Raw genomic sequence first — 26,747 nt, 5'->3', positions numbered from 1 at the left:
TCGGCGCCCGCCGTCCCTGCCGCTCTCGCTGCGGAGCTGTCCCGGAGCTGGTGGCCGAGTGAAGAGCTCCTAGCCCCCAGACCCCGGCCGTGCCGCCCGGCACAACTCGGACCCCGCCGCGCAGGCTCGGGCGCGGTCAGGACCCCGGAAAGCCCCTAGGCGCGTCAAAGGTCGCCAACTTTATTGGCAGCCGGGGCGGACGAGGCGCTGCAGGCCTGCTGGATAGCAGACATCTCTGCTTGGGTGCCGGGTTCTCCTGTCTGTGCGGGGGAGGTAGGCCGGCTGGCGAGACACTGCGGACTTCCTTCGGTGTTTAAGGCTTGGTCTCCGGCTCTGCCCTCTCGGGTTTGGAATCCTGCAGCCGCTTCGGGCCTTTGGTGACCGCAGACTCTCAGACGGGCTCACGGTGCCCGACTCCCACGTGATCGTGGAGCAAACAGGAGTGGAGGGAGATGGGCTGTGAGTGCTTGGGTCCATCTCTCTACTTATTAACCATTCGCAGGAGACGGTGGCCCATAGTGGTTCCAGTCAGGGGCTTCTAAGTCAGGCAACCGTGGGTCCGAATTTAAGCTCTGCACTGCCATTACTTAGCTGCAGTCCCTTGGGCAAGCTGGCTCATTTGTATTTACCTCCATAAGGTAGTCCCGAAAAAAGCTGGCTCATAGTGCTCTGTAAGTAGTTGTATCGACATTGGTACATGAGGGGGTAGGGGGTGTATGAGAACCTCTTTTTTTTTAATGTAACATTTTTTGTGTGATGTATATATCTTCAAAAAAATACAATTTACAAAAATGATGGGATGGGGGTGGGGAGTGGGGTATATGGGAACATCTAATGTTTTTTATGTTTTTTACTGTTATTTAATGTAACGTTCTGGTGATCTATTAACTTTAATTTTAAAAGTGTGGAAAAAAAATCACAGGTGCAGCACACACTAGGCACCCAAGATACTGTGGACAGATTTAGATAAATTTCTTCTACTGTATTAAGCAGTCAAAGGGGGCTGATGCAAAGTACCAGAAATCTGTTGGCTTTGTAAAGGGTATTTATTTGGGGTAAAAACTGATAGTTAACAAGGCCCTAAAGAGTCCAACTTAAGTTACCATCAGAGGTACTTTCTCATCAAAATCTCTTGCCACATGTTGAAGCAAAATGGTGGGCCATCTCTTCCTGGTCACTCCTTCCTTCTTCCTCTTCAGGCTCCCTGGGCTCAGCTTCTTCCAATCTCAGCTGTAGGCTGGCATAGGGCTTATTACTCTTCCCCGGGGATTTAACTGTTTGAGCCTTCTCCTTTCTGTCACATGGCAGGACTGAAATGACCAACTGCTCTTCTGTATGTCGTCTTTCGTTTTGTTGTTTTTTTTTAAGATTTCTTTCTCCCCCCCATTATCTGCTCTCTCTATCCATTCACTGTATATTTTTCTGTCTGCTTGTATTCTCATTAGATGGCTCCGGTAACCCATCCTGGGACCTTCCAGAGCGGGAGAGAGGTGATCATTCTCTTGCTCCACTTCAGATCCCTAGTTTGATGTATCTCATATTGTCTCTTCTCTGTGTCTCTTTTTTGTTGCGTCATCTTGCTGCATCTGTTTTCCATGTGGGTGGCTCCACTCCTGGGCTGTCTGCCCTCCTGCGCGTGGCTGCATTCCTTGTGCGGGGGCCACTCCTTGCACAGGGGGCACCCCTGTGCAGGGCTAAACACTCCTTGCACAAGGCAGTTCTCCACGTGGGCCAGCTTGCCACACGGGCCAGGAGGCCATGGGTATCAAACCCTGGAACTCCTATATGGTAGGCATAAGCTCTATCTGTTGAGCCATATCCACTTCCCTCTATGTCTTCTTGATTGAGTGTTCATTTGTATCAGTCCACCAAGGGGCAGGGACTCAACCCTGAGTTACACTCTGCTGACGTGGTCAAATCAAAGGCCCTAAATTGATTTACTCAAGTAAACTTAACACCTTTGAATGTAATACAATCAAAGGGTATCACCTCCAAAGGAACAGATCTGTTTACAGACATGATCCTTATCTTTTTAGGAGTTCATAATCTCAAACTGCCACATGTATTTTTTTTTTTTAAGAGATGTTATGAACTTACAAAACAATCATGCACATGTGTGGAATTCCCATACAACACCCCTCCACCAATACACTACATTGTTCTGGAATATTCGTTACAAATTAAGAAATAATATCAGACTATTACCACTAACTATGGTCCGTAGGGTACATTTGTTTTTTGTTTTTGTTTTTCCCATACCCTGTTATTATTAACACAGTATATCTTTGGCATTGCTATAAGAATATAACAGTATTGCTGTTAACTCTAGTTTTCCACAGGTTACATTAATTGTATTTTTCCCATGCTTCTCCACATTCTTACCACCTTGCAACAGTGATGCACATTTGTTCTAATTCATTGAAGGACACTCTTTCTTTTTATTTTTTTGAGTCAGATATAAGCTTTATTGGACTTATGAACAGGATCTCAGAAGGCGGTGGTTCAGAGAATGAAGATAGCACTCCACAAAGAGATGGGAAAACGAGAGGTGATACAAGGGGTTTCAGAATAAGGACATTCCATAGAATAATAATAACAGAGTTTCTGCTAGGGTCACATGAAGTGTACATATGGGGTCTGGTGATGTTTTCACTATGCTTGTAGGAAGGACTTTTATCATGGACACTTAATGCTTTGGGAAGATTATAGTTTATAATACCATCTATACATTCTTTCCCCTCCAAGAAGGGTTGTTAACCTTTAACTTATGTCTAGGTCATGCAGGCAGCTACGTGCTGAGAACTTAGGGAGGAGGGGGGAGAATGTCCTGGGTTCCCACAATCCACACCCACGTAGCAGCCTACATTGACCATAAGACAAGCATTAAATCCACATTCCACAGCAACAGTATAAAAGACAACAGAATAGCAGCAGTCCTCCACCAAAAGCTATTAGACCTATAAAAACATGTCACAAGGGGCCAAGAAAGGGAATTAATCCAATCAGACGGGGTCAATAGATGATTTATCAATGTGTTGTATGTGCTTTTGCATATGATTTAGAGCTTGTGAAATACTATGGGAGTCACATTGAAAGTGAAAGACAGCAGTTGAATCTTAGTCTTACATAAGGTCTTATTCCAAACTTGTCGATGGGTTGTATTCTGGCATGCCAGCGAGGTGTTCCACGAGTCCAATTTGCAGGAATTATGATCCAAGGAAGGCCAGTAGCACCCAAGGATGGTTAAGTCTGTGCAAACCCAACATTGGGTTCAACAGTGGGCATGGGTTACTGCCGAAGCCCACTGTAGAAAGGTATTGGCTAGGGCACTATGGGCAAAAAGAAAGATGCTTATGGGGAACAATAAGGGTCAGATCATGGTGGTCTAACAGTATACAAGACTTTCACCACTGAGTACAGTGTTAGCTGTGGGTTTTTCATATATGGCCTTTATCATGTTAAGAAAGTTTCCTTCAATTCTTATCTTTTGAAGTATTTTTGTGAGTCTAGCAGTATTTTGTCAAATGCCTTTTCTTTGTCAATCAATAGGTTCGTGTAATTTTTCCTCTTTATTAATGTGGTGTATTACACTGATTGATTTTCTTGTGTTGAACCATCATTGCAAGCCTAGTATAAAACCCACTTGATTACAATGAATAATTCCTTTACTGTACTGTTGGATTCAACTAGCAATTATTTTTGTTGAGGATTTTTGCATCTGTATTCATTAGGGAAATGGTTCTGTAATTTTCTTTTTTCATAATATCTTTATGTGGCTTTGGTATTAGGGTGATATTGGTTTCATAAAATGAGTTTGATAGTGCTCCTTCTTGTTCAATATTTTGGGAGAGTTTGGGTAAAATTGATATTAAATTTTCCTTGAATGATTGGTAGAACTCACTTGTGAAACCATCTGGTCCTGGGCTTTTCATTTTGGAGAGTTGTTTAATGATTGTTTCAATCTCTTATGATTGGTGTGTTAAGTTCTTGTGTTCTTTGTAGCGTCAGTGTAGGTTGTGTGCATTTCTAGGAATTTGTCCGTTTCATTTACATTGTCTAGTTTGTTGGTGTACAGTTGTTTATTGTATACTCTTATGAGCTCTTATTTCTGTGGGATCAGTAGTAATGTCCCCATTTTCATTTTTTATTTCATTTATTTACATCATCTTTTTTTCTTTGTCAGTCTAGCTAAGGGTTTGTCAATATTGTTAATCTTCTCAAAGGACCAAATTTTGATTTTGTTAATTCTCTATTGTTTTTTTTTTGTTCTCATTTATTTCTCCTCTAATCTTTGTTATTTCATTTCTTCTGCTTAATTTGCTGTTCCTTTTCTAGTTCTTCCAGCTGTATCATTAGGTCATTGATTTTAGCTTTTTTAATGTAAGCACTAAGGGCTATAAATTTCCCTCTCAGAGTGCCTTCACTGCATCCCATAAGTTCTGATATGTTGTATTCTCATTTTCATTTGTCTTGAGAAATTTGATTCCCCTCACAATTTCTTCTTTGAACCACTGATTATTTAAAGGTGTGTTGCTTAATCTCTATATATTTGTGAATTTTCCCTTTTTCTGCCTATTAACTTCCAGCTTTATTCCATTATGATTAAAGTGTTTTGTATACTTTCGATCTTGTTGAATTTATTGCAGTCTGCTTTCTGACCTAAGATATGGTCTATCCTGGAGGAAGATCCATGAGCACTTGAGAAAAATGTATATCCTGCTGTTCTGGGATGCACTGTTCTGTATATGTCTGTTAGGTTTAGTTCATTTATCATATTATTCAACCTCTCTGTTTCTTTACTGGTCCTCTGTCCAGATGTCTGTCCAATGCTTAGAGTGGTGTATTGAAGTCTCCAACTATTATTTTAGAGATATCTATTTCTCTCTTCAATTTTGCCTGTGTTTGCCTCATGTATCTTGGGACATCCTGGTTAGATGCATATACATTTGATTGTTATTTCTTCCTGGTGAATTGCCCCAACAGTTTTCCTTTTAAAGTCTATTTCATCTGAGTATAGCTACTCTAGTTTTTTGTTTGTTTGCTTATTTGTTGCTGTATGCATGGAATATCTTTTTCCAGCCTTTCACTTTAAATCTATCAATATCCTTGGGTCTAAGGTGAGTCTCTGGCAGACAACATATAGATGGCTCATATTTTTTTATCCATTCCACCAGTTCATGTCTTTTGTTAATCCATTAACATTCAATGTTCTTTCTGTAAAGGCAGTTTTTCACCCCTTTTAACCTTTGGGTTTTATCTGTCATATTTTATTTTCACCACTCTTTTTACACTTTTAGTTACTTTTACTGATATACTCTTCATTTCTAGACTCTCTTCCAAGCCTCTCTCTCCTGTCTTTTCTTTTCAGGCTGTAGAACTCCCATTAGTATTTACTGCAAAGCTGGTCTCTTGGTTACAAACTCTCTCAGTATGTGTTTGTCTGTGAATATTCCAAACTCACCCTCATTTTTGAAAGGCAGTCTTGCCAGATATAAAATTCTTGGCTAGGGAAGCGGACTTGGCCCAATGGTTAGGGCGTCCGTCTACCACATGGGAGGTCCATGGTTCAAACCCCAGGCCTCCTTGACCCGTGTGGAGCTGGCCCATGCGCAGTGCTGATGTGCGCAAGGAGTGCCGTGCTACACAGGGGTGTCCCCCACGTAGGGGAGCCCCACATGCAAGGAGTGCACCCCGTAAGGAGAGACGCTCAGCGTGAAAGAGGCCCACACACACGGAGAGCTGACACAAGATGATGCAACCAAAAGAAACACAGATTCCCGTGCCGCTGACAACAGAAGCAGACAAAGAAGATGCAGCAAATAGACACAGAGAACAGACAACCGGGTGGGGGCAGTGGGGGGGGAGGGGAGATAAATAAATAAATAAATCTTTTTAAAAAAATTCTTGGCTGGCAGTTCTCTTGCAGTATATTAACTATATCATACCACTGCCTTCTTGCCTCGTGGTTCCTGGTGAGAAATTAGCACATAATCTTATTGGGTATCCTTATACGTGATGCATCACTTTTCTCTTATGGTTCTAAGAATTCTCTTTGTCTTTGGTATTTGACATTCTGATTACCAAGTGTCTCAGAGTAGGTCTATTCACATTTTTTTCAGATGGGAGTACATAATTCTTCTTGGACACAGATATCTATGTCCTTCAATAGGATTCTGAAATTTTCTATCATTATTTCTTCAAATATTCCTTTTGCCCCTTTTCCTTTCTCTTCTCACACAACGACATATATATTTGTACATCTCTTGCCATCATTTAGTTCCCTGACACCCTGTTCAAATTTTTCCATTATCTGTTCTTTTGTTTGCTTTCAGAGTACATGTCTTCAACCTCACTGATCCTTTCTTCTGCCTCCTCAAATCTGCTGTTATATGCCTACAGTGTATTTCAAATTTCATTTATCATGCCTTTCATTCCCGTAAGATCTGCTATTTTTCTTATGTTTTCAAATGTTTCTTTGTGCTCACCCAGTGTCTTCTTTATATCCTTAATCTCTGTAGCCATCTCATTGAATTTATTAAGATTTGTTTGAACATCTATGATTAGTTGTCTCAACTCCTTTTTGTCATCTGGAGGCTTATCTTGTTCCTTTTACTGGGCCCTATCTTCCTGTTTCTTGGTATGGATTGTAATTTTTTCTTGGTGTCTTGGCATCTGGCTTACTAGATTTATTTATTCTGGCTCAGTTCCTCCCTTTAGTTTAGGGCTTTCTTGCCCTTTCTCCCCTGCTGGTTGTGTAGTAGGATGTAGTTGGTACCGTAAGCTCTGGAGACTGATGCTGCCCATGTTGCTTCAGGAACCAATGAAGCTTCTTCCACCTTCTTTCTCCTCTGCCAGGGATAGGGACAGAGCTGCAGCTGTGTGTTGTAATCAAAGCTGTGCAGGCCAAGACTGTAATTGCCCAGGAAGACTGATGAAGCTTCACATCCCTTCCTCCCCCACCTGGGGCAGGGATGGAGCTGCAGGTGTGGGCAGCAAACTAAGCTGTGCAGGTCAAAACTGACCGCAGTTACCCAGGTAGACTGATGTAATACCTGTCCTCCTCCTCCCTGCCAGGAGTGGGGATGGACTCTCCAGAGTGTCCATCAGTCCAATCTGTGTGGGCTAAAAGCACCTCCATTACCCTGAGAGGGTGAGGGAACACTGTCCCTTCTGCCCTTTAAGGGGTGGGGATGGAACCACAGGCACCCAACAGACCAGTCCATGCAGGCCAAAATTGCCTGCCATTGCCGAGAGGCTGAGCAAACACCAGCCTCCTCCTATCCTACTGGTAGGTGGGGATAGAGCCACAAGTGTCCAAGTATTTAGTCCGTGCAGCCTGAAAGCACCTGCATCTACCCAGAGGCTGAAGAAACACCAGCCTCCTCCTATCCTATGTGGGGGAAGGCAAGGGTGGAGTCCCAGGCACCCAACAAACCAGGCCATATGTGCTGAAAGCACCTGCAGTTGCCCAGACAGGCTGAGGCGACACAGCTCTCCTCCTATCCTATTTGGGGGGTGGGGATGGAGCCCCAGGTATGACTATTCAGTCTGTGTCTGCCGAAAACACCTGCAGTTGCCTGGAGAGGCTGGTCCATGTCCCCCCAGCTTCCTACTGCCAGAGGTGGGGCTGGAGCTTAGGCTACAATTGCAATCCAATCTGGATGGAAAGAAGCCAGTCCCTACCATCACAGATTTTCAATCAGCCCTGCTTCCCCTGAAGCCAGGGGCAAAGTTAAAATGGTGGCTACCAGCCTCTTTCCGACTTGGACAGTTTCAAACTTTACCTGTTCTTAGAATTATAATTTAGCCAGCTGAATTTACTAATCAGTAGCTGAAGTCAGTGCCTGCCCATCTCTCTTCCCTCTCCCCCATTTTTGGGAAATGGAGTTTCCAACTCCAGCCACGGAATAGCTCCCAATGGGGCTTGTGCTGACAATGGAGTATGGGTACCGGCCTCCATGGAGTGGAGTGCTCTACTCATGAATCCTCACTGCAGATGGGCAGTCTCCTTCCATTCTTCAAGAATGTTGCAGGATGCTCTTCTGGTTTCCTGAGCCCCACAAACAGGTGCTTTAGATAGCTCTGGGTGATTACTAACTGCCCTGCAGGGTGAGCTGACTCTTGGAGCTCCTTACTCTGCTACCATTTTGCCCCTCCTCCCTTCTCTTGTACCATTTTTGGGAGCACTGTTTCCCTTATAAATATATGTGTGTATTTATACTTTTACTTTTATTCTATTTTTATCGAAATATATTCACATACCATAAATTTTACCCTTTTAAAGTGCACAGTGTTTTTTAGCATAATCCTTTGTATTTTTTTTTACTAAATAGCTTAACAAATTAATAATATAAGCAATTTTGCAGAAGATAAGCAGTATACACTATTTAAGTTGAACTTAGCAGTTGTTAGCAGTCAGTTTTGTTTTCCATATGGACTTAAAGAAACTAAAGATTTTTGCCTCGAGATAGCCTAAAATTCAGACTTCTGGTTAGATCCACCTTCTTTGCTTTTGTCTACAGACAAGACTTAATTATTTCAAGAAAACTTTGAGGAGGAATCATGCCAGAGGCCTTGATCAAATGTCACTGGTTTCAAGGCATTTATCCAAGACCCTAAAATGCTTCATTCCATTCTAGCCTTGGTTTCTTATGCCTGAGGCCAAGAGAAACAAGAGGTAGGATTAAAAGTTGTATTTCCAGTAGTTACAATGTATATTTATGATCATGAAAATGCTCTACAAATTTTCTCATTAAAGTGAGAACAAGAATGAACTGGTAGGTGTTAGCTAACAAGTTAGTGACCCTCATTTTTACTACATTACTCGAACTTCCTCTCCAGGAACTAGACCTGTTCCACATTTTCTCTGCAGGAGAACTGGGTGTAGCTGATCTCAGCCAAGTGTTAAAAGCAAAACCATGGATCTCTTGGTCATCCTGGGAGCCTTCCATTACTCCAGGATTAGACATGAAAATTCTCACTCTGGAAACTTACCCCCAAGGAAATGCACCCATATACAACCGTAATATCCAGCAAAAGGAGACGGGTTAGGTAAGTGAAGCTGAATCTACTAAAAGGCCTATTATGTAACTCCAGTTAGGAATATTATCAACAGTAAAATATTTACATTAAGCAGAAAATTAAAATTTAAAAAAAAAAACAAGGTACCAACTTAAATTATACCTACATTATGATTACAACTGTGGGAAATACACAGGAGAAAAACTAGAGGGTTGTTCCCAGGGCTAGGACACAGAGGCTGGGAAGAATGCCAGGCCACCGAGAGGCTCTGGAGTCAGAATGATAAAGTTTGAAGCTCGGTGTCACCACTGGAAGCTGCATGATCCTGGAGCAAGTTATTTAGGACCTCAGTTTACTCATGTAAAATGAAGATATTTAATAGTAGTATCAGTCTTATGGGCTGTTCTGTGGATTAAATGAAATAGTCTATGTAAAGACTTAAAACAGTACCCAATTTTGGATTGTACAAGGCATGAAACCGTACAACACAGTGAACCATGTTGTGGATGATGGACTGTGTTGAACAGTACAAATAGAAGAGCATTCTCTCATGAACTATAAAAAATGTACAAATACTAATACATAATGTTAAATAATAGGGGGTTATATGGAAAAAATATACCAAATGTAAGCTATCGACCAACGTTAATAGTAATATTTTGATGTTCTTTCATAATCTGTAACAAATGTTCCACAACAATGCAAGGTATTAGTGGAGGGGTGTTGTATGGGAATTCTCCATATTATGCATGATTGTTTTGTAAGCTCACAACTTCTCTAATAAAACAAAAATATTTTTAAAAAATAAGTTTCCTGCCCTAACAATTTACTCGAGGAGATAAAAGTATTAATAAAAAATTAAATCATGGGGGGGAAAAAACCAGTACCTGGCATTCTGGCATGTACATAATAATATCAAATGTTACTTATTTTTAAATGGAACCACTAAAAGAAAAAAAAAGGTGGAACCACTGGTTTCTTTCTTTTTTTTTCAACATTTGCAGTTAAAAATATATATGGAAACAAAGAATAACAAATTTTAAAAAGAGAAAAAATATGGCTGATATGGGTATGGGGAATGGCAGGAAGAGATGAGATGTGGAGGCGCCTTTGGGACTTAGAGTTGCCCTGGATGGTGCTGCAGGGGCAATCACCGGACATTGTAAATCCTCCCAGGGCCCACTGGATGGAACGTGGGAGAGTATGGGCCATGATGTGGACCATTGACCATGAGGTGCAGAGATGCCCAGAGAGGTACTTACCAAATGCAATGGATGTATCATGATGATGGGAGTGAGTGTTGCTGGGGGGGGAGTGGTGGGGTGGGGGTGGTGGGGTTGAATGGGACCTCATATTGTTTTTTTAATGTAATATTTTTACAAAATCAATTAAAAAAAAAAAAAAGAATTTTATCAGTAAAAAAAAAAAAGAGAAAAAATAAAAATCTAACAAAATATATACATGGATGTTAAAGTTTAAATCCCAGCTTGATCAATTTATTTTCTGTGTTATTGAGGCAAGTTATTTAATCCCTTTATCCCTCAGTTTGCTCATTTGCAAAATGGAGACGATAATGGTACTGTTCTGGGCCCTGGGCCCCTCCTGCAGCCCTAGCCAAAGCCATCCACAACATGACACATAACTACAAAGTCGCAGACTCCCAGACAATAAAACACTCTAAGGAGGAGACTCACCTAAAGTTCTATTTTGATAGAATATAGGAACACAGGGAAAATTTAGTATGAAAGTAATTTATCATTATGTAATCAGCTATTTTAGATCTGAATTTAGGAACTGCTTAGAAACAGTTTTTCAAGAAGCTTGTATAAATCATATGTTCTCTCTTTAGTGAATGTGTCCTAAGCTAGATTGGAATCAACCTGTAGACAAGGACAGTGTTTATACTTCTTTTAGATCCCACTAAATCTAGCATAGTGTTAACAACATTTTAGGGCCCAACTAGCACACACTGACTGGATAAGTATGACTAAAATTTAATTTACTTTAGCATAGGAAGGAAGCAACAATAAACTAGCTTTAGTTATGATGGTAATACTTTCTCCTAGCCATCTGCCTTGCCCAGACACACTTTTTAAATCCCTTCAAATTCAGTGAAATCAGAGATCACCAACCCAAGTATTTGTCTCTTATTTTCCCATCAACAAAGACAGCAAATAGCAGTTGCTACCTGTGAGCTCACACTTGTTCATTCTCATAACTCTTCCCCTAGCAGAGCAAATTCCTGCTTATGGAATTTGGAAGAGAAATCGCAAAATAACAGAAACCCAAAATTCTTAGACATATGGAGAATCAAGAGTTTTCTAAAACTATAATCTAAAGTCCTATATCTGCCTTCCAAATAGTAAGCATATTATTCAATTAACGCTTCCACCAGAATACATCCTCATATATTAAACTGGTTACTACCTTAAGATATTATGTTCAAATAGTAAAAACAAGAACAGTGAATTCTATTGAATATTTGCTTAATACAATACTAGTTAAAACACCAGTTTATAATTTTTTTACACATTCAGTAGTTGAACAAATGCATGATTCTTTCAATCTGAGTGAAGCTGTAAGTCAGCACTTCACTGAAAGAAATTATGAAATCACAGCATTAATTTCTGACACGAAGGACTGAAATTCCTCCTTTCAACTTCTCTTTTCAGTACATCACTACTCTGCATGCTCCTGCTCTTGTCCTGGAATTAGCCACCGAATACTCTCAGTTCGAATGGTAGCATACATAATAAAACTAATTAAAAAGAATAAGGAAAATACAAGCAACCAGTCCACACTTTTTATCAAAGTGCTGGGAAGAGGGCCTATTTGGTCGTCCTCCGTTACCACCACATTTTTCTTGGCTTCTATACCTGAAAGAGAAATCAATTGGTTCAAATCAGACAGCGAAAGCACCCATCGCAGATTTTTCTAAAGTCTTATGTGTGGTATGCAAAATTACGTGCAGTCTTAAAATAAATATCACCACTAGTATAGCTGGGATGGATTTCACTTGCCTATTGGTATAATTTGTAACTTGCTTTTCTCCCCACCACATCAAAAGAGCAGGGAATCCATTTAGCTGTTCAAAGCTAAAACACTAAAATTTGTGTGAATTCATCCGAGGGTTTTTAGCCAAGCATCACAAGGGTTTTCCTTTGTTCTCTCTTTTGAGACCAATGTTCAACAAGTAACTCGCAAAGCTATTCTCAGGGGCCTATAGACCATATTCACAGGTTAAATAATACTAAATTCAAAATGCTTTTAAATAATTTACTGAAAGAATTGTTAGAACAACTAACCACCACTGGGATCAGTGCTTGCCAAAGATACTCTGACTCCTGGATCTCATTGTGTGCTGGGTTTTCTTGAGCATCGAACAAAATGGCTCCCTCTCCCCATATCAATCTAAACAACAATCAGGGGTCGAGCAGTTGACTTCTGACCTCCTCATAACAAGCCTTTTATTTACTCTGAGGACCTAACTCAGCTCTGATTCTGTAGTGTTAGATAAAAGCAATTCACACGACTTAATATATATGGAAGGTATGTTATAATTTGTATTATAATTTGTATTCCAGTAAATGCATTTCAGGAGGAGGCAGGGTGCTCATAATTGAGGCATTAAAGCTTCTGAGGAGAGAACTTTCCCAATGGAGGAAATCCTTTCAATTTATATGATTGCACCTTTATGAACAGAGTGAAAAATAAGGCCATCTCTTTTGGCAAATACGAAGGATTACAATAGCATCTACAAAAGGATTAATAAATGGAACACTATCCAGCAAAAAAAAAAGAACAAAATACACGCATAACAACAATACAGATGTATCACACAATGTTGAGTAGAATAAGCCAAACACAAGAGAATTACAATCTGTCTCCATTACTATAAAGTTCAAAAACACAACAGTCTATGGTATTAGGAGTCAAGATTGTGGTTATCTCTGGGGAGTGTGGGCAGGGGAGTGCTGAGGGTGAAATGCTTACCCAGGTGTTCACTTTGTAAAAATTCATCATGCTGTACACTAATGATTTATGCATGTTTTTGTGTAATTGTTATACTTAAATGAAAAATGCATGTAAAAAGGCACTTACAGGTGAAGTACATGGTATGTGAATTTTATCTCAATAAATTTTTTTTTTTTCCTTAAAAAAAGGTATCTACAATCATTATTAAAATTATTTCTTGGGAAGCGGTTGTGGCTCAAGCAGATGGGCACCTGCCTACCATGTGAGAGGTGCTAGGTTTGGTTGCTGGTGCCTCCTAAAGATGATGACCATGACAACAAGCTGACGTGATGGGCTGAGGCAACAAGATGACACAACGAAGAGACACAATGAGGAAATACAATGAGACACACAACAAGTGGAAGTGGAGGTCTCTCAAGCCATTGCATGCCTCCCTCTCACATGGGAAGTCCCGGGTTTGGTTCCGGTGCCTCCAAAACAAAAGAAAACAAGCACACAATGAACAGACAAAGAAGGCAGACAGTGAGCGCAAACAACAAGGGAGGGGGGAGAAATAAATAAAAATAAATCTTAAAAAAAAAAATTACGTCTCCATGTTAATTAACCTTGCCACACTGACTGGCAAAGTTTTACATCTCAGAGTCAACCTTGAATCCTTCACTCAAGATAAGGGTTATAGCAGATCAGAAACCACAGAAGGTACACACACCCAGGAATGAAACTTCTTCTACAGCATATTTTTCTACTTACCTGTCTGATTATAAATGAAGATTTTCAGAGTTTCCAATGTTCGGTCTGTATGATTAAATCTAGCCATTGGTTTAGCTCCTTGAAATAACAAAATATTAGGAACAGCTACGGTGCCGAACCTGGTAGACAGGCTACAAGGGAAAGAAGTCTATCAGAAAACTTGAATTACCAGTGGGTTTGCTCACACAATCACCATATCAAAATAGGTAGAAACAAATGAGGAAAGATCAGTTTTGTGCAACCTAAGGAGGGTTCTAATATTCAGACTTTAGGCTTTTCTGACTTCTTTGAGGCATGGTTGGGGGACAGGGCTGCTCTGCTCTGTGAGTTGTTTTCTATTACATTACGAATTACCCCCAAAACAACTACTGTTCCACTATTTAAACTCCTAACTGCCAAAACATATCAGACCTGAAAATTCTAATTCATGGGCAAAATATACTGTGCCAATTTACTTGGCAGAAAAAATTTCAAACTCTTCAATGGGAAGCAATTAGTTTGGTAAGTCAGAACAAGGGAATTTATGCTCTAACCAACAAACCAGAAAGTTCACAATTAGGGCGGGACAATTTGAAATTAATATGACCTGTGTGGTATTGTTTTACCTTTACATAATACAGAGCAGTGGTAATAAATCCTGAAGCCAAAACCCTCTGGAGTCAAGCCTCGGTTCTGCCACTGAACAGCTGTGTGACCTTTAGGCAAGTTATTTAACCTCCCAAGCTTCAGTTTTCTCCATTAGTAAAACAGTAATAATACATGATAATTAGCATATGAGGCAAACACACATTCCAGCCTATATAATAACAAGTATTTTCTGTTCTTCCTAATTAAGGCACCCTACTAGGCACTTAGAAGGATACACGGAGATTGTTATGAGTTGAATTATGTTCCCCAAAGTTCTAATGCCTGCCCCCCACCTGTGGATGTGACTAGATTTGGAAACAGGATCTTTGCAGAAGTGACCAAGTTAAGATGAGATCGCACTGAATTAGGGTGGGCTCTCATCCAATATGGCTGTGTCCTGAGAAGAGGAGGGACATTTAGACACAGGAAAGGAGACACACAGAAGAAGGCCCTGCTAGCACAGAGCCAGAGATGGAAGTCATGCTGCCAACAGCCAAGGAATACCGGCTACCAGACGCTGGAAGGGGCAAGGACGGATCCTACCCAGAGGCTCTGGAGGGAGCGTGGTCCTGCTGACATCCTGATTTCAGACTTCTGGCCTCCACAAGTGGGAGAAAATAAGAATAAACTTCTCATTTGAAGCTACCCAGTATGTGGTCATTTGTTATGGCAACTTTAAGAAACTAATAGAGGAAGAAGAGAAGGAACGAAGCAGATAAAGGTTGGTCATAGGGAGGGGGAAAGCGTGCAAGACCCCATACCAAAGAGTTTAGAGAGAACTGAGCAGGCGCTGGGCGCCAGCCTGCCTGGTAACAGTGGAGGGCCCGGTCAAAGCTGGATATCCCGCCTGTGCTGCCCTTCCCACCAGCCTGCTCCCTCGGCCTCTCAGAAGTCTTTATGAGGAATACTGATTTGTTGAGCAATTTCTTTCTTTACATTACCCACTATGAAAATCAGGGAAGCAAAATGAATAGTTTTACTCAACTTCAACTTCTTATTTTCAAAATGTTTTATCACCTACTTGACCATCTTCAAGACATTCCAGGTTTAATCACACACAACCTCCTTGTGACCTGCTAAGGTGCATCATGCTCCAGAGAAGAAGAGGAACACAATTAGAACCAGGCCTGGTCACAGCACTTCTGAGGGGAAATATATGACATCTGAACAAGGCTCCTGTAAAGTATTTCACTGAGCATTTTAAAAAAGATAAAAGCCCACTGACAATATGAAAGGGTAAAATGTCATTTTAAAGGACTAAATTATTTCCTTGCAAGTCTAATAGGGAACATGCATGTAAGAATAAATGTAAACAAGAGGAAAGAAGAAAAAAAAGAAAGGAGGGAAAGAGGGAAGGAGGGAAAGAGGGAAGGAGGGAGGGAGGGAGAGAAGAAGGAAACCCTAAGTAGACATGGGGCATGGGAGGGGGTGGGGTGTGGCTCCCAGGGGTGGGGACCTAAACTGCAGGTTAAAGGCACAAAGGAATGCCATACTCGTGACACTGGCCAAGACCCCAAAAGGCCCTCTGTACTCTGCCATCAGGCAAAGTCACCTTTAAATTCTACTTCACAGGAAACAGTCCACTCTCTAAGAGGACTCCAGAAAATGAGCCATCAGCTCCCTCAGGAATTTGACTGCCCTCACTTGCGCTTGTATTTCCCTGCCTTCAGTGTCGTTTCAAAGCTCATGCCCACTGTCTCTGCATTTCACTTAACTAGTTCTGACCTCCAAATAACTGCAACCATCATCCAAAAAGATGAGATGAAAATCCCACTCAGGAAAGATACCTGCTGTGCTGAGATGCATCCAGTGCCAAAAAATGAAGAGCTGGAAATGCCCGTGGCAGAGAATTAAAATGAGGGGCTAAACTGGCAGAAAATCGGCACCAAGGGGTGTAAAACAGGACTAGAGTGCAGTCACTGCCATTTGGGTTTAGAAAGTCCATAAGGTCCTATGAGAAAAGAAATAAGTGTTAAAATCAACAGTAAATGAACATGCACATTTTTCTAGAAGCATACTCACGACACAGGAAACACCCACTGCCACCATGGAGAAGAGCTGGTGGGTCGGGGGAGGAGACTGTAGTGTATCCTCTTTAGATCCTTTTAGAATTTGAACCATACGAATCCATGAATCAGCAGAAAAGTACTATAAAATGACAAGTTATAAACCTTCCCTATTACTACAGAGTTACTTTCCTATTTTTCATAATTCTTCAATTGAAATACAAAGCACGCACAGGGCAGAGGCCACTGTCCCAGCATCAATGGCTTCAATGGAGCACCCAGATCACAGATCCCAACAATCATCTCAGCAAATCTGCATCTGTACTAAGCAGGTGGGTCGATGTATTTGGTCAAAGGTTAGCTCAATTCAGGGGTCCTCATCCCTTTCACCATCCTAAATAAGACTGTTAAACTGCTCTCTCGTGGTTGCTGTGTGTGGCACCTGTGACACAGTCCTGCAAAGCTGAGATGTAGCATCTACCAAGCAATGGGGGCAGGTGGGAGGCTAGTGCTGACCCCTGCACGTGGAGGACAGCTGCATGTGCTAAACACACCAGATCGTCATTTAAAATAATCAATCGCAGCTTTCGAAGCTAGCATTTACTTCTCTTCTACAAGCAAACTGGAATTCATCCTGATCTGGCTTCTTAATTATTCCGTAGGTATTAACAGTTGCTATCCCAGAACTCACTTTGGTATCATCATTTACCCAGCTATATGGAAAAGCACAACCAGGTTTGGAACAAATGTCTCAACTCTCACTCCAGTGTAAACACTGGATTCACACTCTTTGGAAGAGAGAAACTTTTCATCAATATAACCTACTTCCTAGTGGCTCCATTGGTCCAAATAATGCCAAATCACAACTTTAATAATTAAGACATTTTTAAGTTTGTTCTATAATAAATCTGGAATCTTCTGCATCTGGAAGAAGATTCTGTACCACGCACTTATCCATTAGGATTTTTATCATGAGGCTTGAGTGACATTACCCCAAAGAAGAGCAGGGAGTTAATATTTAATGGTACTAGACATGGATGTGGCTCAAGCAACTGGGCTCCCATCTACTGTACAGGAAGTCCAGGGTTCAATGCCTAGGGCCTCCTGGTGAAGACAAGCTGGCCCATGTGGTGAGCTGGCTCATGTGGAGTGCTGACCCACGCAGACTGCTGGCCCATGCAGACTGCTGCCCCTCGCAGGAGTGCTGACCCACACGGAGAGCTGGCGCAGCAAGATGACACAACAAAAAGAGACACAGAGAAGAGACAATAAGAGACACAGCAGACCAGGGAGCTGAGGTGGTGCGAGAGAGTAATTGCCTCTCTCCCACTCTGGAAGGTCCCAGTATCAGTTCCCAGAGCCACTTAATGAGAATTACAAGGAAATACAGAAGAACACACAGCAAATGGACACAAAGAGCAGACAATGAAGGGGGGTGGGGTGGGGAGAAATAAATAAATAAAATCTTTTTTTAAAAAAGTTAATGGTAAAGTTTCTGTTTGGGGTAATGGAAAAGTTTTGGAATTGGATAGTGGTGATGGTAGCACTACACTGTGAATGTACTTAATATCACTGAATTTTACACATGAAAGCGGCTAAAATGGGAAATTCTGTGTTGTACAAATGTTACAATAAAATTTTTTAAAAACATGAATATGCTAAAAAGGAGAAAAGTATTGAATAATTTCTTTCTTACCTGTGACATATTTAAAATTTTCAGAGTGAGATTTTCTAATCCTGTCACATTTCTCTCCTCACAGTTCACCTTTGGGGATTTCAGACTGTCAGTGTTATTGGAGACCTCTGTCGGGGCAAGGTCAGGTTCTGCCACTTCTGGCTCTGTGTAATATTCCTCTTCTCTATCAGGGAAGTTCACTCCGTTGCTGTCCAGAGAGAAGAGGCTCTCTCTGATTTTGCACCTCGAGTCCTCCTCCCCTCCAGCCCCGCAGGTGCCATCGCTGGGCTCTGAGCTAGGTCTCTCCTCAGCTTCCCCCGGAATCACAGACAACATCACCATGTGTTTATCATCAGTGTCCAGTCCCAGCACTTCATTGGCCTCTTCTGCTGACTTGTCCTGGCCCATTGGGCCATGCGAGGGCTCCTCCTCACTCAGGTACACAGCCGCAACTTGGAGAGGGTGAGCAGGCTGCTCCTCAGACCACAAGAGACCACTTCTCTCTGCAACTAAAACACAGTCACATCTAACTCCAAAGTAAATGAGCTGCAGATGGTTATATTAATTGTACTCCTCAAATATGAAATTCTCTCCTAAAATTTCCATTAATCTTTCAGAGAGTCACCCACCATTCTCTAGATCATGAAGAAGGGGAGCACAGAGGGCACTAAATGAATAAGTTTGAGTGCCAAATGAATAAATGGACAGATGCATAGCTCACTCAAAAACCAACTGCTTGTCATTGTGATTATAACCAGAAACATTCCAGTGCAGACATCCAGTTAGAAAATTTAATACAAACCCATTAACATTTTCTTTTGTTTGATGTCATTCCCAAGAAAATAATAATGACTTTATGAAAAATTCTACTATGGCAAAGCATTTTTGCATACATTTAACAGCTCTGTGAGATGAGCAGGACAAGGGTTACCACCTCCACTTAAGAGATGACCAAATTGAGACAGAAAAGTTCAACAGAATGCCCAATGGCATGTAACTAGTAAGCAGGAGAGCCACGTCAAGGAGCAAAGTCTTCTGGCAGCTAGTCCAGAATGGGCCTTCTCTTTCCTGCAATGATACCTCCAGGGATGCTGGGCTATACTGCCTAAGGGACACTGCTCAAGCCACACAGCAGCTCCTTCCTGAGTTCCTCTCTGACAAATGGACTCTGCTCTCCTGCCTGCTGCCCACAGAGATATGAAGATTACTTCTGCAAATCAAAAACATTTACTGGGAAGAGAGACAAGAGGAGCTGAGTAAGGAGCTCCTAGAGTCAGCTCATGCTACAGGGCAGTTAGTAATCACCCAGAGCTATCTAAAGCACCTGAAAAAATAAAAAGTAAAAAACAAAATTAAAAGCACCTGACTGTGGGCCCCAGGAGACCAGAAGAGCATCCTACAACGTCCTTGAAAGAACAGGAGGAGAAGACTGCCCATCTTCAGAGAAGATTCTTGAGTAGTGCTCTCCACGCCATGGAGGCAGGGCCCATACTCCACGCTGCCTTAGGAGCTATTCTGTGCTGGAGCTGGAAGCTCCATTTTCCAAAAACGGGGGAGGAAGAGACTGTTGGCCACCAACTTCAGCTACTGATCAGTAAACTTGGCAGGCTAAAGAATAACCCTAAGAACAGCTATAGGGAAATGGACTTGGCCCAGTGGTTAGGGCGTACGTCTAACACATGGGAGGTCCGCGGTTCAAACCCCAGGCCTCCTTGACCCATGTGGAGCTGGCCCATGCGCAGTGCTGATGCGCGCAAGGAGTGCCGTGCCACGCAGGGGTGTCCCCCGCATAGGGGAGCCCCACGCGCAAGGAGTGCACCCGTAAGGAGAGCCGCCCAGCGCGAAAGAAAGTGCAGCCTGCCCAGGAATGATGCCACACACATGGAGAATTAACACAGCAAGATGACGCAACAAAACGAAACATAGATTCCTGTACCGCTGACAACAACAGAAGCGGACAAAGAAAGAACATGCAGCAAATAGACACAGAGAACAGACAACTGGGGCGGGGGAGAAGGGGAGAGAAATAAATAAATAAATTTTAAAAAAAAAAAAGAACACACTGGGTGAGCAAAAGAAGAATTTGAAAGTATACATTGAGAAAAAGATCTTATCAGGATGAAAGGTGAAATAAATGAAATTAAAAATACACTGGAGGGAAGTGGCTGTGGCTCAATCAGTTGGGCTCCCGCCTACCATATGGGAGGACCTGGGTTTGCATCCCGGGGCCTCCTTGTAAAGGCAGGCTCGCCCGTACACTGCCAAGAGCCGCGGGTCCACAAGCGCCGCGGAGAGCCAACTCAGCAAGTTGACGCAACAAAAAAAGGGAGAAAAGCAGGAAAAAAAAAAAAATGCAGAAGAACACTTAGCTAATGGACACAGAAAGCAGACAACAAGCAAGCCGCAAGGGGGAGGGGGAATAAATAAAAATAAATACAGATACAGAAGAATGCAAAACAAATGGACACAGTAGATAGCAAGCAAAAAGCTACAAGGGGGGGGATTAAAAAAAATACACTGGAGGCATATAACAGCAGATTTGAGGGGGCAGAAGGATCAGTGATCTTGAAGACATGGCCTCCAAAAGTGAACAAAGAAAAGAGCAGATGAAGAATGGGAAAAAATGAACAGGTTTCCATTAGTAATAAATGAACATAAATCTGTCACACACAAAAAATGAACAGGGTCTCAGCAAACTAAATGATAGCAAGACAAAGGCAAACATATGTGTCATGGGAGTCCCAGAAAGAGAAGGGAAAAGGGGCAGAAGGAATATTTGAAGAAAGAATGATAGAAAATGTCCCAACCCTATTGAAGGACATGAATACCCATGTCCAAGAAGCACAATGTGTCCAAAAATGTCAAATGCCAACCAACAAGGGAGAAGGGCAAAATGCCAAAGACAAATGGAGAATTCTGAGAGCAGCAAGAGAAAAATTATACATGACACATAAGGGATGTCCAATAAGATTAAGTGCTGATTTTCATCAGAAACCATGGAGGCAAGAAGACAGTGGTATGATATCTTCAAGATAATGCTAGACAAACTGCCAGTCAAGAATCTTATATCTGGCAAGACTGTCTTTCAAAAATGAGGGCAAGTTTAGTCACCCTTAGAAGGAGCCAGCTGGTGAAGGTTCCTCTGTCCTTACTGTACTCACAGATTGACCAGTGACCCACTCATGGCTGGTGTTATCCTCAGGATCTGCATGGGTTTGATCCTGACTGAAAGGTGGGCTTGCCCTGACTGCAACAAGTGTCCTGAATCAGCAGCACATTTAACTTGGACAGATGAGGAACATTTAATAAAAGGACCACCAAGATGTGCACTGGGTATAAGGAAACCAGATCAGAGCACAGACCAGGGTGAAGGCTGGGGAATGATACAGGAGGGTGGAGGGCACACATAAGAGATCCAACTGCCAGCCTCTCTGAGGCTGGTAGTTAAGTGTAGTGAGAGTAAAGAGGTTCCCACTACCTGTGAAGTCAAGGTGGACATGGGTTTGAATCGTGGCTCCACTACTTCTGGGTAAATGACCCTGGCAAAGGACTTGTTGACTATAAGCCTCAGATGACTCATCCATAAAATGGGGATGATAACCAACATCTACTTCATAAACATGTGAAGATTAAATAATGGGGCAATGCCCACGCCTCAGTAGTCACAGGTCTGCTTCCCTCCACCCAGCAAGGGTATGGGCTCCAGACTCCTGAAGAGCTGGCTTTGTCCAGGAGTGGCAAAGCAGGGCTGTGGGCCACTGAAGGGCAGCTCTTGAAGCAGCGGCTCTGGCTCCTTCAGGCATGGCATGGTGGCATCCAGGTGATACTGTTCAAGCTCTTACAGAGACAGACCTATACCTGTCTGTCCCACTGGGACGGTCTCGACATCGGTGTTGTGGTCACCACCATCTCTGACTTCCAGTTCAGAGAGGTGATTCTGGTATGTAGCCCGGATTAATACCACACTTTGTTTTATTCCTACACAGACAATGATGACAGAAAGTCCCTTCAGAATCCATAAGATCTATTTTGGAGAGTATCTGTTATTGAACTTAAATGATGACTCATGAAATCACCATGTTTCAAACATAATGGTTGAAGGTGTCTTTCCAAGTCATATGGTTTAATTTATTCAAGTCTACACCCATCTGATGAAACCTTGTAGTTCCACCCCACATTTTATGTATGAAAAAAATGGGAGACCCAAAGAGTCATCCTGTCTTGCAGTTCACTGAGTACTTTGTAAAGTGATCAATCTCATTTTCTCCTCTGCCCAGTTCTGTGAGGTAATGTCATCCCTCCTATAGGATGAGGAAACTGGGTGGCTATTAAGTGGCTGGTTCTGAGCCCAGGTCAGTACTATTCTTTAATACTGCCAGTTACCTACTGCCAGGACCCCTGTGGTCTCCACACCCCCTGCCTCATTGTGGGGGAGGAGCAAAAAAACTCACAGCTTGGGTTTTTCCTTAAGGCCAAGTATCTTATTGCAGCCACCTAGAATGCTGTCTTTACCCTTTCTCCTCCCTCCCAAAGTCTCAGGTTGGAAGCAATCTTTCCAACAACTTCCTTCCCTTCTTGCAGCTAAAATCAATCCTTTTGGATTTTGTCTATAATATTACTTACAAGAGTTTAATAGATAGGGCACACCTGGGCATGCATCTATGGACTATGTAAGTGTTCATCTTGTCATAGTGCATTATTTCAGTGGGTGGAAACCTACATAATAAACAAGAAAATATTAAACTACCATCCTGGAGAATCCTCCTATTTTCTCAATTAGAGAGACAAGAATCCCTGGAAAATACAGGCAGTACCTGATAAAACAGGAAGAAAAAAATAAAGAGTTTTATAGCATAAAAGCATCATATGTCCATAACTGGAAAGAGTTTAAACAATACAGAAAAATTAACTTAAAAAGTAAATTTTGAGAAGCAAATGTGGTTCAAGCGATTGAGCTCCTGCCTACCACACGGGAGGCCCCAGTTCAGTTCCTGGCGCCTCCTAAAGAAGACGAGCAAGACAGCGAGCTGACGCGACGGTCTGGTGCAGCAAGCTGACACAACAACATGATGCAACAAGAGACACAAGGAGGGAAACATGAGAGACACAACAAAGTAGGGAACAGAAGTAGCTTAAGCGATTAGGTTAGTTCCCGAGGTCTCCTAAAAGGAATACAAGCACATAACAAACAGACACAGCAAATGCAAACAATGAGGGGATGGGGGGAAGTAAATAAATAAATCTTTTTTAAAAATAGTAAGTCTCTGTTCCACTCCCAACTTTCACTCACCCAGGAAACCGCTGTTAACAAATGTTTGTTTTGGATTCTTCAGGTGATCATCCTAACTTTAAAGAAAAAACTGCGTCCTCTCCTTTCTTATTTATACACACACACAAATTAAATAAGAAGATGCAAGTAAAACAACAAACACAACACCTAGCACAAAGTGAGTGCATTTATAAATGGTAGCTGTGTTACTACTCCTCAGCCTTCCTTCTGATGCCACCCATCCTCCAGGGCATCCCAGGGAAAGGAAAGACCTGCCTATTCCTGCCAAAGTCTAAATAACAAGCAAGCCAAAGTGTCTGGATTTTAATAGGGCTATGAGGAGTGGGATGAAGAAGCAATGGAAGTAAGATCTTCTCCTCTCCACTCCTCTCCTCCACAGCCCTGCTGCCACAGTGACTCCCTTTCCTCTTCCCCACCTCTGAGAGGGCCCTGAGAGTGTGCCCTGGCAAGCAAAGGGGTTCAATTGTGCATCTCCTGTGTTTTTCTGATCAGTCCTTAATGAAGGTATCTAAGCAAGAGTGGTCTCCTCAACAAAGTGGTCCACAGGGTGCACAAGAAAGCATGGGCTTTGAGGTCAGACAAGTGCTGTCATTTCCCGAAAGTGCAAACTTGGCCAAATGACCTAACCTCTCTGAACCTCACCTCCTTCATCTTAAAACAGGGATACTGATACATTTTTAAAGTAAGTCTTGGGAAGCGGACTTGGCCCTCTGGTTAGGGCGTCCGTCTACCACATGGGAGGTCCGCGGTTCAAACCCTGGGCCTCCTTGACCCCTGTGGAGCTGGCCCATGCACAGTGCTGATGCGCACAAGGAGTGCCCTGTCACGCAGGGGTGACCCCGCGTAGGGGAGCCCAACGCGCAAGGAGAGCCGCCCAGTGGGAAAGAAAGTGAAGCCTGCCCAGGAATGGTGCTGCACACAAGGAGAGCTGACATAGCAAGATGACGCAACAAAAAGAAACAGATTCCGCTGCCGCTTACAACAGAAGCAGACAAAGAAGAACACACTGCAAATAGACCCAGAGAACAGAGAAGTGGGGCGGGAAGGGGAGAGAAATAAATAAAATAAATCTTTTTTAAAAAAAGAATAAATTGAGTCCTTTCAAAGACTAAGTGAGAGAATTACGTGAGATAAGTATGTAAAGCAGTTTGCACGGTTCCTGGTTCCTAGTAAGGGAACAGTAAAGGTTGGCTATTCCTCATGATAATAGGATATACCTCACCACATGAGGGTAACCCGCAATAAATGCTAATACACGGTCACTCCTGGCTAACAGATGCCTTCCGAGGGTGTCCTGAGCGTGGCCCAGCTCCGAGGAGTTCCAGGTGCGAGACTAACCCACAAGCCCCCTACGAGAAAACAGCGCGCCGGGAGAAAGAGGTAGTAAGGTCGACGCCGGAAGAGGCACACGGAGGGGCGCCACAAAGAGGCGAGGCGAGCATCGCCGGCCTTTGCGCAGGTAGGAACGTTGTCCTCAGACCTGCCCCTGGCCCCATTATTTCAGACACCACCACCTGCAGGCCCCCGCCGCCTACACGTCCTCCGCCGTGGCGCGTACTCACCCTCCAGGCCGTGGGCGGGAGGCCCGAGCACCCACAGCAGTACCTGCCAGCAGCCGAGGAGCCGCATGGCGCGGAGCGAGCGGTGGCTGGCACTTCCACCGAGGCAGACCGGCAACCGGCGCCCCGCGACGCGAGTCACGCTCTCAGCTCGTAGGAGGCTGGGTGCGGAGAGCCCGGGAGCGCGGGCGCAGCCACGCACCGCCATCTTAGCAGCTGGCAGCCGCCGCGGGCGCCATCTTGGAGTCGGGCGGTCGGTCTCCCGGCCCCCGGCCGATGGCTCTCGGGATTCAAGGCTTCTTTGAGTCACGCGCAACCCTTCGCAGATCGTTTTGATCTTTCCCGACCCACACATTCAGGGCGGAGCTCCAGCAGAGAGGCCTGCAGCCTTCTTTCTCCACGCGCAAGCGGGAGCCTGGCAGCTTGCAGAACGCACCCCGCCTGCGAAGGTTTCCACACTCAGTTCCCTAAGCCAGAAAAATCTTCGCGCTCGGTCCCCGCCCTATCGAGGTGCCGAAGGGTGGGAGGTTGGAAATCAAGGAATCCCTTACCTTGCCCGTGCCTTACCCTACCTAGGATGTGCATATAAAATACAGGATGCCCAATTAAATTTGACATTCACACAAAACAACAAATAATTTTTTAGATGAAGCAACATACCGAAATTCATATTTAACTGAGGACCTGTAATTTTATTTGCTAAATCTGGTGACCATGGCACTACATGTCTACTCAGTGTCCGGACAGGAGGTTTTGGTTGGTTCGTTGGATGGTTTTAATTAACTTGCAAGGTTGGGGCCGTGGGTATCAGCTTTGAATCTGCAGCAACCTGAAACAGAAAGTTGGTAGCGGTCATAGAATGAAGCAGGCCTAGATGGGGTACGGTGGAGAGTCTAAAAGAAAATCTTAAGAGGGAAGGGAGAAAACGGCCCGCCCTTGTCAACAATGAGTATTTTGGAGATGCAGGTCTCCTAAAAGAAAAGAAAGTAAGGTTAGAATATAGAAGTACATTTATTCACTCAACAGACATTTCTTAAGCAGCAGCTAGCCAGCAGTGCTAAATCAGTGTGGAGAGTGCAGTTTTCAAATTCATTCTAATAGATTGAAAAACTACAAATAGATTTGATGATCTTTACATCAGTCCGTATAGTAATGTTAAAGGGAACCTGCGCTCTCTGGCAATGTGGGTAAATTTCTGGCTCCAAAACTTAGAATAGTAATCTGTTGGCAGGTTATGTAACCTGAATTCAAGGTCAATTACTCCATCTGTAAAATGGGGATGAAATTATATACAGATGTTATGTGGATTAAATGAGATGTAAAGTGATAAACTCAGTGCTTGGCACAGAGTTAGTATTTCAAGGTGGTAGTCATTAAAATTAGGATTATACAGTTCTAGCAATGTAACCATAGTCCCATTACACCTATCAAAGAGAGGTTGTTAGACCAGAAAGATGCATCATTAATAAGATCCCATGGATGATTCTTATGTTCTAAATAGACTGGCATGGTTTTGCTATAATAAGTCCTCCAGTATCTGTTTGTGATCCAGGAGGGCCTGAGACAGTGAACAATGTGGGTGAGAGAGCGCACAGTTCTAGAGTTTATTATTACATTCATTTGGCTAACTGCCTCCGTTACCCCAACAGTAGAATAATAACCCTTTCTTAACTTATTCTCTCTCATACCCAATTTGAAGGTGCATGAAAAGCCCATGAGGGAAGCAGATGTGGCTGTACTGGTAGAGCTTCTCCCTACCATACAGGAGGTCCAGGGTTCAATACCCAGGGCCTCTTGGCCCATGTGGTGAGCTGGCCCACGCGCAGAGCTGCCACGCACAAGGA

General features: G+C 43.0%; 1 protein-coding gene and 1 long non-coding RNA gene across 5 annotated transcripts; one reads left to right on the top strand and one right to left on the bottom strand.

Annotated features, from left to right (window-relative positions):
• The first annotated feature begins 8 nt into the window (after positions 1-8).
• On the top strand, positions 9-13,579 carry LOC131274079 (uncharacterized). Of its 3 annotated transcripts, none has more exons than XR_009181296.2 (4): positions 18-273; positions 8,873-9,051; positions 10,026-10,275; positions 13,185-13,579. It is a non-coding gene; the product is annotated as an uncharacterized lncRNA (long non-coding RNA). The 3 variants fall into 3 exon arrangements; XR_011646618.1 differs by having other exon boundaries at positions 20-273; positions 10,198-10,275; XR_009181295.2 differs by having other exon boundaries at positions 9-273; positions 8,873-10,275.
• TXNDC15 (thioredoxin domain containing 15) lies at positions 8,294-25,999 on the bottom strand. 2 transcript variants are annotated; one of them, XM_004475890.4, is made up of 5 exons: positions 24,907-25,999; positions 18,076-18,563; positions 16,161-16,324; positions 13,747-13,877; positions 8,294-11,897 (listed from the first exon to the last, which is right to left on the bottom strand). In XM_004475890.4, exons 1-5 carry the CDS (start codon positions 25,256-25,258, stop codon positions 11,701-11,703), a joined length of 1,332 nt encoding a protein of 443 aa, XP_004475947.1. In that variant the 5' UTR covers positions 25,259-25,999; the 3' UTR covers positions 8,294-11,700. The 2 variants fall into 2 exon arrangements, with proteins under 2 accessions (XP_004475947.1, XP_058135051.1); XM_058279068.1 differs by having other exon boundaries at positions 18,076-18,557; positions 24,907-25,395.
• Between the last annotated feature and the right edge of the window lie 748 nt (positions 26,000-26,747).

This window comes from Dasypus novemcinctus, chromosome 2 (assembly GCF_030445035.2).
Source record: "Dasypus novemcinctus isolate mDasNov1 chromosome 2, mDasNov1.1.hap2, whole genome shotgun sequence".
NCBI lineage: Eukaryota > Metazoa > Chordata > Mammalia > Cingulata > Dasypodidae > Dasypus > Dasypus novemcinctus.
Note: the sequence above shows the minus strand (reverse complement) of the source record. Positions and strands in the feature narration are given on the sequence as shown.

Excerpts from the sequence above, each read along its gene's own strand:
- TXNDC15 (XM_004475890.4), bottom strand. The coding sequence starts at position 25,258 with ATGTGTGGGTCGGGAAAGATCAAAACGATCTGCGAAGGGTTGCGCGTG. Across the intron at positions 13,878-16,160 it reads GATGCATCTCAGCACAGCAG|CCTGTCTACCAGGTTCGGCA; the intron begins GTATCTTTCCTG and ends TTTCCCTTGTAG. Across the intron at positions 11,898-13,746 it reads CTTCATTTATAATCAGACAG|GTATAGAAGCCAAGAAAAAT; the intron begins GTAAGTAGAAAA and ends TTTCTCTTTCAG.